Source organism: Clinocottus analis, unplaced genomic scaffold (genome assembly GCF_023055335.1).
Source record: "Clinocottus analis isolate CAN_PGR_092001 unplaced genomic scaffold, fCliAna1.0.p SCAF_5, whole genome shotgun sequence".
Classification (NCBI taxonomy): Eukaryota; Metazoa; Chordata; class Actinopteri; order Perciformes; family Cottidae; genus Clinocottus; species Clinocottus analis.
Genome location: NW_027176207.1, coordinates 20,470,588 through 20,488,603, shown reverse-complemented (window position 1 = coordinate 20,488,603; position 18,016 = coordinate 20,470,588). Strand labels below are relative to the sequence as shown.

At 45.3% G+C, this 18,016-nt stretch overlaps 1 protein-coding gene across 1 annotated transcript in view; it reads left to right on the top strand.

Annotated features, from left to right (window-relative positions):
* The window catches only part of pdlim4 (PDZ and LIM domain 4), a 50,746-nt gene extending 34,074 nt beyond the window's left edge, over positions 1-16,672 (top strand). The window contains exons 4-7 of the mRNA XM_068600860.1: positions 2,547-2,935; positions 4,350-4,507; positions 11,817-11,955; positions 13,925-16,672. Coding sequence (XP_068456961.1) covers positions 2,547-2,935; positions 4,350-4,507; positions 11,817-11,955; positions 13,925-14,129 — 891 coding nt within the window. The 3' untranslated portion in view covers positions 14,130-16,672. The remainder of the gene's footprint in view (positions 1-2,546; positions 2,936-4,349; positions 4,508-11,816; positions 11,956-13,924) is intronic.
* The last annotated feature ends 1,344 nt before the right edge of the window (positions 16,673-18,016 follow it).

Below are 18,016 nucleotides of genomic sequence, written 5' to 3'. Positions count from 1 at the left end.
GGTAGTCTGGTGGTGCAGAAAGTACAGCGCCCACATCTTGACCTTTTAGTGTGGATAACAGGAGGGTAACGTTATCAGTTATATACCACATTGAATTTTGCATTTTGCCACAATAAAAGCATGACAATGCGTCGGTTAAACTGTGTATCTGACTCATCGGTGATCACGTCGTTACTCTCTCTATGTCCATTAAACGTGGAGGGTTTGGATCCTGTGGATTAGGAGGGAATGAGGTCCACCATCTGTGCAAACGGGGCTAAAGATATCGCGGCTTTGAGTTCAACTGGCCAGGGAGCCGCAGAGAGCCGGGTGTCGCTGACATCCTGCCCGACGACGGTTTGGCTCTGGAGGAGAAGCGACATGTCCTTTTTAAACCTCTGATGGCGTTTTCAGGATTCATCAATCGTTTTTCTTTGGGGGGGTGGGAGGCGGTGGTTTTAAATTTCTCCAAAGTCACCCGTCTTAACTGCAGGAGGCAGGAGGCAATGACAGGGCCAAGCTGTGGGCTCGTTGGTGTAGAGGAGGACGGAAAAGTGCTGATTACAGAAGACGTGTGTGCGTGTGCGTGTGCGTGTGTGTGTGTGTGTGTGTGTGTGTGTGGTCCAGGCAAAGGCTGAGGACAGGATGACATGCAGCAGACCCATCTGTTGAAATGACAGGGGTTCTGTCTGGAGAAGCTGTGAACCTCCACCTCCTGCGGCTCAGGCACTTTAAGCTCGCCAAAAACACACACACAGTCACACACACACACACATGCGCACACACTCATTCCAGTGGCTCGACAGTCCAAGTGTTTCCCATCCCCGTGCCGCGTTGCTTAACTTGTAAACAAGCCGCTTTTATTTCAGCTCAAATGCTCATAGTTATGATAATGTGCAGCCCTGTAACGTCCCGGCTATCTCGCGAAATTCAAAACACTGCGAGAGAGGCGGTGACATCACCGCGAGCCGCGCAATAAAACTTTATCTGTGAAGTTCAGCCTGCGAGACGGACGAGCCGGACAGGCAGTGAGCGTTATCGCTGGAGTGCGCCGATAGCCGCGGTAAACACCGGGAGGCTCGGTGATGTCACCGAGGAGTCAACGCGTGAAAAGTTGACCTCGTCATAAACCAGACGGAAACCTGCAGGTTGAAGAGTGTTAAAGCTGCATTCTTTCTACTGTCCTGCAGGAGCGCCTCCTCTGGTTGTATAGAAGTCTGCTTCATGTGTTAAAGCTGCATTCTCTCCTGACCACCAGGGAGCGACTCCTCTGGTTGTATAGAAGTCTATGCTTCATGTGGTAAAGCTGCATTCTCTCTCCTGGCCACCAGGGGGCGACTCCTCTGGTTGTATAGAAGTCTATGCTTCATGTGTTAAAGCTGCATTCTCCCTTCTAACCACCAGGGCGCAACTCCTCTGGTTGTATAGAAGTCTAAGCTTCATGTCTTAAAGCTGCATTCTCTCTCCTGACCACCAGGGGTGACTCCTCTGGTTGTATAGAAGTCTATATAAGTGACTCTACTTCTCTCTTGATGTATTCCCTCAGTAAACATTGTAAACATGAGTTTATGTCTCAATCTCTAGTGTCAAGTCTTCTTCTATACAGCATGATGTTCATCTAGTAAATTATGGTCATTTAGAGTCAAACAGGAGATGCTTTAGAAGCTTTCTAAAATGTGTTATTCAGATGTTCTCCACCCTCTCTCGTCGATCCTGGTCGCAAAAGACGAGATGCCTCCGGCCAAAAACAAGGATGGCCATGGCCCAAAAAAACTAAAACAAGATGGAGATTGTCAAAAAAACTCTAATTTGAGGCTTCAAAACGTCACTCCACGAACCGATGTGTGACATCGAGGTGACTACGTCCACTTCCAATGTGAAGTCATTAAGACGCTGAGTGTCCAGTGGCGTCACGTGTCTGTGCATCGGTCTTGCATTAATCCAGCAGATTCCTCCAAACGGCTCCAGCCGAAACATCTGCGTGGCAAGAATGTCGAAGGTCTGCTCCGGCACGTCAAAAAAGATAATAATTAAATATTTTTCCACGGTATCTCGGCTCTTTGTCATCTCCTATAAACTCTTCAATCCGTAAAGGAAGCAGCCAGGGCAAAAACATTTTCTCAATATTTACACCACGCAAGTTAATTTGTTTTGACAGAAACATCTGCAGGACATCTAACGAGAGCTCCTTCTTAACAAGCCTCGCTGTTAAAGTGGAAAAAAAAAGCTTTTCTCTCTCAATCCTCTCCGCTGCGAAGCCTCATTTAGGAACAACCACTGTTTTCTCCTTTGAAGACTTGTGGTTTCTTCTCGGGGCACCACTGGGCTTGTTTTCTCTTTTCACTCATTTCCTGAACCGAGACATAATGGCTTATTCTGTAATGGGTCCATTACCCATTTTTCTTCCTCCGAACGAACATTATTAATTATTTCTCTGATGCAACATGCTCGCTCTGTCTTTTGCGAATGTGTCCATGTTTGTCTGGTTTTCCAGGATGTCCAGACTGTTTAAGTGGAGATATCTGGTGATAATTAATCTTTTTTTTTCCCTTCTTCTTTCTTCGTAGAATTTCCGTCCCATCACCAGCGGGTATGGCGGTTCCAGTCGCAAATCTTCGTACACCCCTGAACCCCAGTCCCCCCAGATACCCCAGTCCCCCCAGTATACCCAGTCCCCTCAAGGTCTCCAGTACACCCAGGCTCCCCAGTCCCCCCAGATACCCCAATCCCCCCAGTATACCCAGTCCCCCCAGGGTCTCCAGTATACCCAGGCTCCCCAGTCCACTCATCTGAATAACGGACACCCCAGACCCAACAACGGCCACAGCTACGGTTACGGCAACGGCAACGGCAACGCTCAGTACAACAACCCGGCCGGACTTTATCACAACGGCAGCAACGGAGACAGATCTCTGCCAAGCAAGATGGGAGGCCTCAGCCTCAGCGCCAACCACAGGTGAGGCGTTCAAATGCAAACAAATGGGTCTTAAATTGCATCAAAATGTAATGTTTTGACAAGGCGGCATTTACCGGGTTCTGGAGAGTGAAGCTAATGCGGAAGTGTAATAAGCTTGCACTCTTTCTACACGGCCAACAGGGGGCGAGTCTATTGGTTGCCATCCAAAAATGGTCACTTTTACTCGCTGGTTGCAAAAAAACCAAGATGGCGACGACCAAATGGTCGAATTTAAGGCTTCTAAGCGGCGGCCCACAAACCAATGAGTGACGTCTCGATGAATTGGTGGATTAGACCGTATGAAGACTGTCGTTCTTGGAATAGAAAATCTGGAAATTATTCACCTTATGCTCCCCGTATTTTCTATATGTCTATCTTATTCTTTTCATACAATTATCCGAACATTCACGATCCTTCATATTTGGCTCTAAGCTGCCCAATTTAATGAATGGAGGAACAATTTGTTGAGGTGCTTCCCCTCCACCGGGCAATACCTGTGTGTTTAGTCTCCTTGTCAACATCCTCTGCAGCATTCCCAAAGTTCATCCGGACTGGACTACTAATCCGGACTAAACGCCTCGCCCCCACATACAAAGAGACTTTCTTTATCCTCCTCTGTCTCTCACTCAGTTGCATATCCACCAGCTCAGACTTTCTCCATCTTCCTCGCACACACTCTCAGACTTCAGAGTCCGGAGACAAACGTGCAGTAAAGTGTGTCGGGATTTGAACACATCTGTCCGCGGCCCTGCTCGTCTCCCAACAAGTTTAAATGTATCAAGTGAACGGGATCCGACCCGTTGGCTTTGGGAAAACTTGATGGATGAGTGAGCGTGAAGACTCCGTAGCGCAGAGCTGTTGTGATTGAGACTTCATGCCCGTGGGATCACATGTAGAGAGGAACACCGCTCGGTTAGTCAAGGTTGCTTTTCTCTCTTTGGTGGTCCGGCGTCTGTCATCTGTTTTTTAAAATCTTTTTGTTTCGGCTAGTTCAGCTGTTCTCATGCCTTCCTGGCTCAAACATCCCATCAGGACGCCACCTGATAAAAGACGACAAACACAGCGGCCATGTTTGAGGCCAGAAATTAGACGAAAAAAACAAATTACCCCAATTACTTAGGAGTCCGAACCCTAGCTCCTTTGTCTTCACTTTATTGTTGAAACAGGTTGTTGTTGGGGTCCAGGGTGGAACTTGTACAGGGATGAACTCACAAAATAAAACAAAAAAACAATGAATACACACAACAAACACAATGAATTAAACTAATAAGGACCATTAAAAGATAAAAATGCAAGATCGTCTCAAAGTCCAAGGGTTCTGGACCCACAGCCAGAATGTCAAGCTTTCATGCAATTCCCATTAATTAGATTGCAGAACATGAATATCATGCCTTCCCTCCCTTGTGTCCTTTAGCCCGGAGCCTCCCACACAGTCCCCTGGGGGTCGCAATGGATTCGACCCGCAGTCGGACGTCTACAAGATGCTGCAGGACTACGAGGAGCCCGTCTCCGCACCCAAACAGTCCGGCTCCTTCAAATACCTGCAGGGAATCCTGGAGGCTGAAGATGGAGGTAGGGATGCTTACGTGTGTGTGTGTGTGTGTGTGTGATGGTGGAAGAAAACAAAGCATGTTATGTTCTTGTTTTTCACATTTTGTTTGATGGGAGGGCTGAAGACAGGCTGCTTCTTGTACGATTAGTCTTTTTTTTAAAGAGGCCAAATTAAACCGGGGAAAACTTCAAGACCAAAGATCGCTGGCACATCACCAAAGGATGTCCTTTGGGGATGTTGTATGTGTTATTCTGGAATGCCAGAGATTAAGACTTTGATAGTGTTTAATACTTGAGATTGGTAAGACTCCTCAAAGTTTTGGTCTTGACTCCAAATGAACCCCTCAAAGTCTTGGTCTTGACTGTCTCAACCCTTAAACATCTTGGTATTAACTTAGTCTTGACCCCTCAAAGTCTTGGTTTTAACTAGTTCTTGACCTGTCCAGGTCTTCATAAGTTTCAACCCCACAAAATCTTGACCTAGACTCCGTCTCAACCCATTAAAGTCTTGATCCTGACTCGGTCTTAACCCTTTAACGTCTTAGTCTTTACTAGTTCTTGACCTGCCAAGGTCTTGACTCGGTCTCAACACCTTAATATCTTGATTTGACTGGGTCTGAACCCCTTAAAGTATTGATCTTAACTCTGTCTTAACTAGTTCTTGACCTTCCTAGGTCTTCAATAAGTCTCGACCCCTCAAAGTCTTGGTCTCAGTCTCGATACGTGCTGGCCTCGTCATGACTTGGTCTTGGTTTCGGTGGTCTGGACTACAAGACCGGTGGCTGCTCTTGGGTCAACAGACCTGAGTGTTGAAATGAGGAACCCTGTTGAGCCGATTAAAGGAAACAGAGTACATCTGTGTGCATCAAAGCAACTTGAGTCAAGTTTTTTCACGATACACATACGGGGGAAGTTAAGTCGAGAGTAAATATTTCCTCCTGTGATTACAGCCGGAGGAACATCTTGCTCAGGGAGCTCCTCTCTCACTGTTTTCCACCGCTCGGTTTTACTGGCATAGTTTTCCTTTTATAGAAAAGACACAGACAGCGAAGTTAAGGGAGACAGAGCGAGAGAGAAAAGAAGAGACGGAGGGAGCAAGAGAAAGATGAAGTGCTGTAAACAGCTCACACACGGGTGAACATGGGAGGGAAGCTTTGGTTTGGAAATTTACTGCAAAAACAACTTCACAAAAGGACAATAAAGTGAGAAATATGGTTTTTCCTGCCTGCCTTTTGACCGCTCGGCATTCCAGCTTCAGAGGGGGAAGTCATGTGACGCTGACGGCAGCTAATCCTTTGAACTGAACGCTGTTTCCAGGTTCTGTGTTTACCACCGAAGCGAGGCCGGCGCTGTGAACGGCGTCGTTATTAAGTGTTGGTACGTGACAGGGGAAATAGCTCAGACCTTAGAGAAGTGGGTTCCTGACCCGTCGGCACAGCTTGTCTCTAATGTGTGTGTCCCGTCTGAACCCTTTTTTAATAACAGAGGACTTTTACCAGCTGTGAACTTTATGAATGTGCAGGAGGCTCGGTAACCTTTTCCGTGATGAAGATGAATGATTGTTTAAGATTGTACATTTTTTGTTATGGAAACTACTCAGTTAAATTGGAGAGCCTCCTTCAAAAGATTTGTATTTCGAGATAATTTACTGTCAAAATGCAACACAGGGGGTTTCACAATTAAATGCAGTTTTCTACACAAGAAAGACAAAACAAATCATAATCAGTCATGCTTTTTTTTTTTTTTTTTGCATCCGGAGGAATGTAAACAGCAGCAATAAAACAATTCTCTGGGCAGATGATACGGGCCAACAGTAAACTGTCCATCAACTTTAACAATGTTTGAGCACAAAGCCTCACTGATGTAAACACAGAGTTCCCGGGCTCGGCCCGTCGAGTGCAGCTTGCTCTGGGACGCCGCGATGCAGCCAGGTGTCTGCAAGGATGTGGACGCAACGGTCGGCGACCTCCCCGCTTCTTTTTAGCCTAAAGTCTTATTTCCTGCATCTTAATTTCCCACGACCTGGACCTCAGCCAGGAGCGAGCGAGGCGAGCGAGGCCCAGCCCCAGCTGGGTTAGCTTAGCATCGGTCTGGCTGCGCGGTTGTGAGACGCCGGAGGGCTGCGATCGTCTCAAGGTCCATTCCCACGCTTCGTTGTCTGATGTCGATTTGTGTGTCTCTCTCCAATGCCACATGGACTGCAGTGATAAAAACCCATTCAAACTAACGTGGAGCAAAGAAAGAAAAAAATGGACGCTACCGGCGGCTACATGCGCCGCCGTGCTGACACCGATGGTTTTTCCTAATTTCCTGCAAAACCTATTTCCCAAAAGGCGTCAGAAACTGTGTTTTAATGCGATCGTTCTCAAAAAGTAAGGTAGTTAGAAAAATCTTTTATCTTAGTTTCACTAGATGCTGTTATGGTCAAAACATGCACATTTAAAGCCATTCAGATGGAAAAGCTGTGTCCTTAATCTAGCTGCTACCATCACGCGCCGAGCAACGAGGGCTGAAGGAGGAGGCCGGAGACACCGCTGACGGATTAAAGGGACTTAAAGGGGACCCTGTCTGTCTGGGCCTCAGCTTTACCTTCCGCTCGTTTTTATAGAAAATCGGTAAAGTCTGCCACTTGGTTTCTTGTTTTTATTGCAAAAGCAGAGACAAAAACGAGTCAAATTTACAACAAGTGAAGTTGAATCATCGTGTTGTTGAAGGCATACCTCGCCGTCGGGCTTTTAGCTCACAGGAGTTGGTCCTCTTTTGAAGGTGAAAGCCCCCGCCGCGGGGGCCATGTTGACTTTCGGGGGCTTTTAAAGTTAAAGCAAACAAGAGTGTCAGTTTACCCAGAATTCCTCAGCCATGATTGGAAAGCGATGTGGAGCGAGAGTACGATGGCCGTGTGAAGCGATGTTACCTGAGGTTTGATCGATGACAGCAAGTTGTTGTTTTTTACCATAATATGTTAAGGTGTTACTTATCTATAAGATAACAATTAAGCTTTTTACAGACTTAAAAGAAATGCACTGACGCTTAAAGAACTTACTGTTGAATGGGAAGATTTTATTTCATTTCTTTATCATATCAGAGTCATAAATGAGGTGAATGAGACGGAGAGGAGACGGCGTGACGGAGGAATGTTTCTCCAAAAGTTGGCTAAATAAATAAATAAAATTCCAGTGACCTTGTAAGGGAAACCCTCATCCTTCCCTTGAACTCCAGGGTTATTTATTTAAAAGAAAAGCCTGAAAAATGTTGTATTTTGTCCCGTCTCTACTGATTAGAGGACGTTATCTTTCAGCATCATTAAATCATTGTTGATTTAGTGACGCAGATTAGTTCTATCTCACAACTGGACGATTTTTAAAACCGGGTTTGAGCCATGAAATACATTTAGTGGCATCATTTTAGTTTCTAGCTTCAAGAACACGTTCAATTGTGTTCAGCATTGTGCCCACTTTGCACAGAACGGCACAAAACACCCATCGAGGGCGAGGTTCAGGAGATATGCCCGAGAGCGCACGGACCGCCGACTCCGGAAGGTAAACATCACATCGCTCACGTCCGCCTTCAAACGCAGTTTCAAACACAGCAACTCAATTATGGATGTGAGGTTTCTAGGAAAGAGAGGGGGAGGCTGTTATTCCACTGGGATCGAGACTGAGCAGATACACGGTTTAAAACCCCGGCCAGGCTTCTAGTCCACTGGGAGTAAACATGTGACGACGGAGGGGGGCGGGGCTTAACCCTTTAACTGTCTGTTGGCACATTTTATCACTTTTTCATGGTTACACCCAGATTTCACTAAATGTTTGGTCATGGAAATTTGGTGAAAAGTCATGAAAATTTGATTAAAAGTCATGGAAGGTCTTGGAAATTTGGTGAAAAGTCAAGGAAATTTGGTGAAAAGTCATGGAAATGTGGTTAAAAGTCATGGAGATGTGGTTAAACATCATGTAAATTTGGTTAAAAGTCGTGAAAAGTCATGGAAAGTCTTGGAAATTTGGTGAAAAGTCAAGCAAATTTGGTTAAAAGTCATGGAGATGTAGTTAAAAGTCATGGAAATGTGGTTAGAAGTCATGGAGATGTGGTTAAACATCATGTAAATTTGGTGAAAAGTTGGTGAAAAGTCATGGAAATGTAGTGAAAAGTCATGGAAATGTGGTTAAAAGTCATGGAAATGTGGTTAAAAGTCATAGAAATTTGGTTTGAAGTCATGGAAACCCATTGGTCAACATGTGTATGACCCCTGGATAACAAGTAAAAATAAATTTTACTCAATAATTCATATTGGAAGTTCCTGCCAACATTTTTCTTTCTCGCATTGCGACATTTATTCCTCTCTGGACTGCATGTGTGGCCCCGGAGATTAAAAGTGTGTCTTTTCATTTTTTTTTTCCTTGCAACATAATCTTGATTTAAAAAAAAAAAAAAAAAACCTTCTTCAAGCTGCTCGGAGGAATCCGACCCGGCAGTGTGTGCAGCATCAGGGACAGAAACCCAGGCTGATATCGTTACAGACGTTTATTTATCTTTCCACGGTGCGATTCCCTTTCGCCATAAATTCCCCCGAGGCCTGGCGCTCTGCCCCCCCGACAGCTTTGGGTTAGGACGTCTGGGTGATATTAGTCACGGGGCAGGACGGGCACATGGTGCCGCTAATGTTCCTGCGTGGCGAGACGTGTGTCGTAATTGGCCAACTTGTCAGCGACTGTCGAATAAAATACGGTGTCTGTCTGCGTTTGGCAACCAAATATATGAGGCCTGAGTATTAAAAAATGTAGAAGCGAGACTAAACAAGCTCTCATTCATTCAAGCTTTTTTTCCTATCTATTCCTGACTGTGGTTTCTTACGTCAACCGTCCCTTTTTCTTGTGGGAGAAAGCCACTCGAGTGCCGCACGTACAAAGGTTTTTCCGTTCCAGTGCATCATTAGGTAACGGAGACGTTAATCCCAGGAACAACATACCCGGCTAACGGCGGCTCTTGAGCCGTCGGAGGCTAACGGGTGCTGAGGGATGCGGAGGGCTTTTTATCCAGGTGGGAGGCGATTAGACGGGTTAGCGGCAGGTAGGTGGGAGCTTGGTGGCGGCCTGAGCGGCATCTGCTGGCACGTCATCAGTGAAAGGAAGTCGTGCACCGCTGCTCTGCCCCCCCCCCGGCCCGTAAGCCACCGGAGGGGCTCCAGATATCCAGCATTAAACGTGCCCCTTTAATCCACTCCAGTCAGGCAAGAGCTGAGCGCTTGATGATTGGATTTGATCGCTCTCAACGAGGGGAAAAAAAGCCGTGGGAAGACAGTCACCCGTGTCTCGCACCGGGATTACCAGCCTCAGGTTATTGTAGGTTTTTAAAAGCTTTTTTTAAAACCCTTTGTTGTTTGATATGAGATGAATGGGCGACATGTAATAACGCTATTGTTATAAAAACGCAGTTACTTTGGGATTTGCAAAACAACATTGTCTTTATAGTAAAGAAAATAAAAATTAGTTGTATGTCTCCGCCTTACGTCCACAGCTGTCCAAAATGTCGTCACTTCAGCATTTTATCAGATTAATCATCTGCGTGTGAATTATTGATTGGTGGCAAAACCTTTAGTTTTGTGAGGTTTCAGTGACCTTTGACCACCAGATTAAGATCGGTTCGTCTTTTAGTCCAGAAGTTTCCAATTTGGAAAGAAAAATCTCAGACGGACAACAGGAAAATATAATTTTTAACATAATGGTGAAATGTATAATTATAAATAAAGTAATGGTGATAAAAGAGGGATTCAAGACTTGACAAACAACCTTTTACTGAAAAGAAAAGCCTTTCAAAAAATGTTTTGAGATGTAATTAAAGGTACAGAGTTTACTGTAGTAGTAGTAGTAGTAGTGTACCAATGTTCTTATAAGTCTGAGCCCCAAATACGGAGGATTTCAATAATTCTTCAATAATTCTTTAACGTGTCGAGATAAAAGCTCGGATGACTCTTCCATGGTCCTTTTGGAGATGAAGATTTACTATAATTTGACGTTTAAGAAAGCTGTTGTACTACCTTTCAGTGATTTGTAGATCTTGAACTCCGAGTCCAAGATCACACCCCGGGTGGAAAGCTGTTGGGGTTGTTGGTTCAGTTCCAGTAAATGTGTTTCAGAAAACACTCTCCTCACTTTCACTTTTCCTTCCGAGGCTAAAACAGCAGCACTTTCACACCAGCAAACCGTTACCCGGGTACATTTTGAGACCACCGTGAAGATCGTCTCAGGCCGGCGGTATTTCGTTCTTGGGTTTAAAGTGGCGTGCCGCTGGAATGTTTAAAAGAGAAAGCGTAAATCTCTTGCGGACAAACACAATGGAGAGGGACAGGAAGAGGACAAGTGGGCAACATCCTGTTTTTTGAAAGCGAGCAACAAGGTTAATGAGCCGTACAGAAACACTAACCCCAACCTCACCGCTACCTTTGGCAGGAGACGAGCTCCCATTCGTCTGCTGGAGCAAAACTCGCAGAACCAGTTCATTGTCTTCCCTCAAGTGGTGGGTTGAACGTTGTTAAACGATTCCTGTGTGGCGTCTCAGGTGTTTAAAGATCCTCTCCTTGTAGTCAGGTACAATGCTTGAGTGTTTGTTTTCGTCAGTAGGATCGCTTGTGTTAGTGCGTGCATGAGTTAGTGAGTCTGTCCACGGCTAATCTCACATTCTCCTGCAGCAGGCGGCATCATATTCTTGGGGACCCCGTTGCTGACTCATCACTCACTACCCCAGCTGCTGCTCTGCAACCCACATGTGAGGGGGTGGAGGTCTCTCGGCCGCTGCTTTGTGCCTCACCTTTATAGTTTAGGACAGCGCGTTTTGGTTTCTAGCTAACGGAAGTGCCGTCGCACCAACTGCCGAGTACGTCGCTGCAGCGCGGCAGCTGCTGCTGCTCAGCGGGCTGTAAGCTGTGTTGGTTTAATTTAGTTTTTGGCAACGCTGAGTTTGAATGAAGGGGTTTTTTTTTTACGTCGCCTTATTAGTGTCTCGACGAGGGGCGTCAGCCAATTGTGGGCTCTATTCATTTAATCACACAGCAGAGCGGCGGTTGTTGTGGACACAGCTGGAGGAGATCTACACCCAACTGAGGGATCCTTTTGGCGATGATGGCGTTCTTTATATCAACCTGCTTCAGGCCTGACAACCACCTGGGCCTCAAGGGGAATGTTCTGCGAAGACAAACGCATACTTTCATGACCCCGTATGGCCTTCACCTTTTTTATTACCTGGACTCTGACGGCCCGAGATAGGAAGTTGGACATTTAAGATATGCCGTCTCCAAAGTTCCTGTATTTATTCTGTGCTTGTTGTGTTTTTCTAGGCGTGTCCCCAACGGACAGAATGAGAAACTTAAAGTCTCCAGTCAGGTCTCCAATCCCCAAACTGGGGAGCCCCATCCCGGGCCCCATGCCCAGCCTCCAGAAGCTACCGCAGTGCACGCGCTGCTGCAACGGCATTGTGTAAGTACCACGAGCTGGTAGGATATCAATGTCTCCTTTCATTGAGGCGTATTACATATAAAAGTCATAAAACTTTATGGTTTCAAATTACGGTTCTTGTGATCTACTTGCGTAAATGCGTAAAAAAAGTGAATGATTTATCATCAGATTCGCTGCTAAATTATAGCCATTTTGGAAATGATAGGCCTCTGTGTGGTGTTATCACTCCGCCTGTGGTCTTAAAGTTTAAAAGTTGAACTTTGTGAGGTGAGGGAAGTTTCCTCCACTGCCTCTCCAAACAAAGAGGTTAACTTGTGCGGCTCTACCTGCAGCGACAGGCCTCAAGAACTCCGATTCCCATTAATCACTTTAATGATTAAGCCGAGCTCCACACCCTTTCCCACGCACGTCCTCATCACACATACACACACACACACACACACCTTTTCTGCCAAAGTAACCACATGCACCGGTAATCCCCACTCTATAAAGGCAGCTTGCAGGTGAGCGGTGATGTCATCGGCTCACTCGTTAACAAGAGGCCATTGTGGGAGCGTGCGGGGCACAATCGGGCCGCTGTGACCCGAGAGCATTTTACAGCTTCTTAAACAAGAAGCTGTGTCAAGAGTTTCGACGGGGAAGGCGGTTCAGAAGCGGGCGTAATGGCTGAATGGTCGCTGGGCCCCAGTCCAGAAAGGAAAATCTTACTGGGAACAGTGGGAACGTTCTGCCTTTAACAGCTGTGAGGAGCCGTGAGCTAAATGCACCAGTGTTGATCAGCAGCCAGCCGGCAGAATACATACAAATACCGTTCAGTGATGATATATAATGAATATATTCAAACACCTGCAGGGTTATATAGTCGCCATAAAGTATGATCCTTTCTGATTAGCAAAGATATTGAAAAGTTAAATAAACAACGAGTCAGTCACACGCAATTAATCCTCGCTTACTTCCTTTTTAAGGGCTTTGTTTTGTCCTGATGGCACCTCCCCAAACGCCGCTTGCAGTTGCCCTTATAAGGTCGAGTGTGAAGTACCAGGTGCTAACTGTGGGGTCCTCCCTTCCTGGTGCTCCAGTGTTCACACTCAATACTTCATATGCAGGATTTTATGGACGCAAGTCAAGGCAATAAGGCTTTGCACAAACGTAATACAATTATATTCTTGTGAATAAGGCCACACAAAAGGCAACGAGTATGCACTCGTCTCTCCATCGGCTCGACTTCCCCTCATTGCCGTCCAATAAGAGCGTAGACATTGTCCTGCTTTAATCCAGGTCCTTGTGAAAGACACCGTGTCGAATATGTCCAAATGGGGTCCGTCCAGGTCCAGAAACGGAGGCGATGGCGGGCGCACGTTGCGTTTTGTCTCTCGCTGGCTGGAAAATTGTCGCGAGTCATATTCGTATAAATGTTTTGCAAATACGGCTGAACATTGGAAAGCTTTAAACGACATTTCTAGTGACAAATATTAACTTTTTTCTCATACAGACACTCCAACCCTCAAGACCTTCAGGGCATCTCAAGTGTCAATCAAAGGGTTTTACACACGTCATTTCCCAATTATGCATTCACACATTTTCATCCCTCTAAGCAACGCAACCTTGTGTTGTTGCATTGCCCACTTGGCAAAACAGCCGGGCTAACTAACTTGCAGGCGACACGTTTCTAGCGTTGGGGTGCGATTGGCCAATAAGGCTTCAATCGCCCCGCTTTGATGCATTCAGGAACCGTCCAGGAACCGATGGAGTCCAGCATGCGGCTCTTTGTTAGCACCAAACCTCTGACCAAACTGTTGGCTGCAAAACGGTTGAAGGAAACGTTCCTAGAGTTTGCTTGAAAATGGCGACCAAACGAAGCTCTTAAAGATGATTCAGGCGCCGTCGAGGATCCAAGGGGGGAAAATGTATCAAGCATCATCAAACCAGTCTGACTCCTGCATCGCTCTTTGTCTAACGCTCCTCCGTCTCTTTCCCCCCCCTCCTCCAGCGGCACCATCGTGAAGGCCAGGGACAAGCTCTACCACCCCGAGTGCTTCATGTGCGACGACTGCGGCGTCAACCTCAAGCAGAGAGGCTACTTCTTCATCGAGGACAGTCTGTACTGCGAGATCCACGCCATGGCGCGCGTCCAGCCCCCCGAGGGCTACGACGTCGTCGCCGTTTACCCCAACTCCAAGGTGGAGCTGGTCTGAGTCTGATTATACTGTCACATAACTGGGAAACGAAACTATGGGGGGAGAGGGGCGAGCATTTGTCGGGCTCTGACGGGCGGGAACGCCGTTCTTGGATCCGCCTTTGAAGGGGCGCGGGGAATCGTATGAAATGTGTGTTTTTGGCGATCCAAGATCAGCGTTGCTCCACTGACGGGCTTGACGGATGCCAGGTGTATTGATGCATGTTGTAATATGTTGACAGAATAACGCTTGGATCTGATGCACATGATTACCGGAATATTCATTATTAAAAAAAAAACAGGAAATGCAGCCATGGCAAAACGTCTGCAGGCAAACAGAACGAGATGTTACTTTACTAACAACCAGCACGAGCTTTCTACCAGCATGATATTTAGAGGCGACGGGGCGTAATGAAGAGAAACGGGGTCAACAGCTCAAGCCACAAATTACACACTCAATGTTTGTCAATTTAAAAGATAATTCTGTCGCAGTTACAGTTAGCGTTGTGTGAAACTACATCACCAACACCAAACTGGTCGTTAGCTTGGTTTGCTCGCTAGCTAGCTGGCTAACTTTGCTACCATCCACACACACATGTAACTTTATCTTTGGTGAGAGGAGGAAATAGAGGATGGATCCAAACAAAAGAAGAAAAAAGATGATTTTGAATGAAAAGCTTGCTGGCTTTAGTCCAACAAAGACAGCCGGCGGGGACACGACTCCAAACGGAAATGATCAAACAAATCAACAGACAAACGACAAAAGGCGCGGCTATAAATACATAAGAACCCAAAGCAATAACAAGAAACAGGTATGTAGACGTGAGGGCGGGCGGAAAGCTGATTGGTGGAAGAAACAAAGGGAACAGAGCACAGCCGGAGCGACTAGCACAACACAGGTGGTGCGCCGGAGAAAAGGCGGGAAAACCTCAAGTCAGTCAAACACAAAGAACTTCAAAATAAAACGGGAACTAAAACACGAGCGACTCTAAAGAGCGAGCGAGGTCACTCACAGACACTTCTGGGTGTGTTGTCTGTCTTATCACCTATTTATAATCATATATCTTGTAGATCTTTTTCACAACAAAGTTCCACTTTCACGTAAAATTATCTTTTAAACTGACAAACATCTCAATTCAAACAGGATATAACATGTTCGCCGATGATTACGGTATGTAATATATCCTATTATATACTTATGTATTATATTATATTTTACATGTTCTCTGTCATAAGGCCATCGCCTCTCAATGAAAACCTTCACTCAAGCCTTAAAATAACTACACAATAGTGTGTGTGTGATATGGTTTATCACCAGAGAATAGAGTTGATTCTGTGGTTTTTTTTCTGCCTTTCGGATTAATTTTGCATTATTATTTTGCGCCGCCTTTGCAGCTCTGGTAACATACATGCCACGTCGGTCTGTTTTTGCAAAGTCTCTTGGGGGATAATGATATTTCAAGGTTTAAAGGGGTTTAAAAGGTTCCTCTCTACGTTACAGTTGCACATCATAATCACGTATGCAACACTTCTGTTCGACGGCCACTTTCTCTGCATATTTCTTCAGCATTGATTCATTATAAGCGCGTCTCTAACGTAACGGCGAGCGTCTGGAAAGCGTCCCCCGGTTTTCTTTTTTGGTGGACGGGTCTTACCGAGAGCGCTAACCTGTAATAAATGACTCCGCGTGCAGACGTCCAAGCACCGCCCTCTGAAATGTAAATAATAACCCCAGCAGGAGTCGTCCTCTGACTTCTTCCACGGCCTCGATTCATAAACAACCTTTTTTTTTGGCGAGAAACGAGACTTTACGATGAATTAACCTTCCTGAACCGGCTCCAATATGCTCGTGACAACTTTTAAAAAATGTGGTGGTAATATTCCCCTTTTTTGCTGTTGTAGTTTTTGGACCCACAATATAAACGCATATATCTACATTACAGTAGAAAAAAAAGACTATTATGAACTCAAACTTCCGCTCTCAGCCAAGTCCACGAAGCGAATAAAATAATACTTCTACATTTCCTCTTCGAGGGGGGGGAAACCCAGAGGGAGGGCGAGAGAAAGGAGGAAGAGAAACGGGGATTTTCTTCCCGTGGAGAAGAACGAAGTCGTGACGACTCCAATGTGCGGCCAAGCAGTCTTGGCTTCTTGTGAATAGTGAAGTAAACTGGGTGGAGAAGAGTGACGTTCTTCATTTTTACTAATGTTTCTAACAACACTTGTGTATCGCTGATGTCCATCATTTGTTATTTTATATTAACAGTGCTGTGTAGCTGCTGGTATGCCATCTATACTAGTCATCTTGTAAATTATGTGAAAATTATATTGCTACCACGTTTCTTCGGTATTGTACATATTTGTCTTCAGCACTCGGTGTGTAACATGTCACTTAGGAGGCTTTTTTCATCCGCGGTTTCTTTTGACACTCCTCTTCTTTTGTTTAACTTATTGTTCTACCGACACACACATATGTGTGTGTTTTTTTTTTTGGTTTTGTTCTGGAGCTTCTTATTTGCTTGTTGTGTTTTCTAAAATCTAAATAAAATGAGAAGTGCATTACCATGACGTGAGCTTTCACATTCTTCGCCGGTCTTAAAAATCAAGGAAAAAAAAACACACACAAGGAATTCTGTTTTCTTTTACCCATAATGCCACACTGTCAGAGCGGCGGGCTGCAATGTGTTGGTCTTCCAACCCGAATCCTCAAACATCCACTTAAAAATTGTCGGGTGCACAAAACCTGCTCTTGTGTTTCCGCACTTTTGACTCTAATCCAACTTTCTAGCCCGCGAGAAGAAGTCTGGTTTCTAACTCAAGATCAGCAGCCGACATAAACAACAGTAAAATAACAAGAAACCAAGAGTGTGAGGTAATACACACACATTAAACTACAACTAATGGGGTGCCTGTTTCTGGACAGAGTATATAAATTAAACAAGGAGCGAGCTTTAATTTAAAATAGTTAATTCCTGTTTTAAAAGTGGCGTTCTCTGCAACACATCTGAAACACATTGTTTAAGAGTCGTAACTTCTTGATTGCAGCCTCCCGGAGTTAAATTAGTTTGATTTCAACTGTCTATTTCAGTCCCTATTTCATGGGAGTGTGCAGACGGCACACAGGAATAGAATAGGAGTGGAAGGTTTTCTGGGCTCATCAGGCGAACACAAACACAAATGGTGAAGTCGTTGTTGAAGACATCAGCGGGATGTAAATCGGAGTCAAATGGACGGCTAGTTAGCTAGTTAGCTTGTCTGCGGAGGGGCCGTTAGACTGTGGATGTTTGGCTCATTTCTGAAAACAGCGTAGCGTAAAATCATGGCGGGATAAGCGAGCTAGCTAGGTAGCTGCCAAGCTGCGCACTGATTAGCTAGATGAGTCGCACAAAGCTAGCAATGTGCTTTCCTACGTTGTTAGATATTTTACTACAACGTTACTGCAGTGATACTTGACGTATAAGACGGTTTCGTTCATATGAAAGTTTGCGCGCTACAGCGGTCAAAATGGCCGCCGCTCTGACCCTCCTGCTATGATGGGATCGTCCGTTCTACTCCTATTCTATATCTACAGCCCAACGAAGCCATCGTGAAAAGCCAAGGGACATGATGATTGACGTCAAAACTGTAGAAGTTTACTACGTGAACGCTCACGAACAGAAAACCGAAGAGTTCACTGCATTTTCTTCACTTTCAAACTAGTCTATAACAGAATCTTTAAGGGATTTGCTCCGATCAATAAATACTTGCCCAGTTTGCGTACGTCTTGATTGAAATCCTTCTCTTGGAGCATTACTGAATTTATATAAGACTTGATTTAATGTGATACTATTTATAACAATCCATATCAGACAAAAAAAAAGCCAATTTTGAGTTCATGCGGTCTAAAAGAGCACTTTAAGCGAGGAG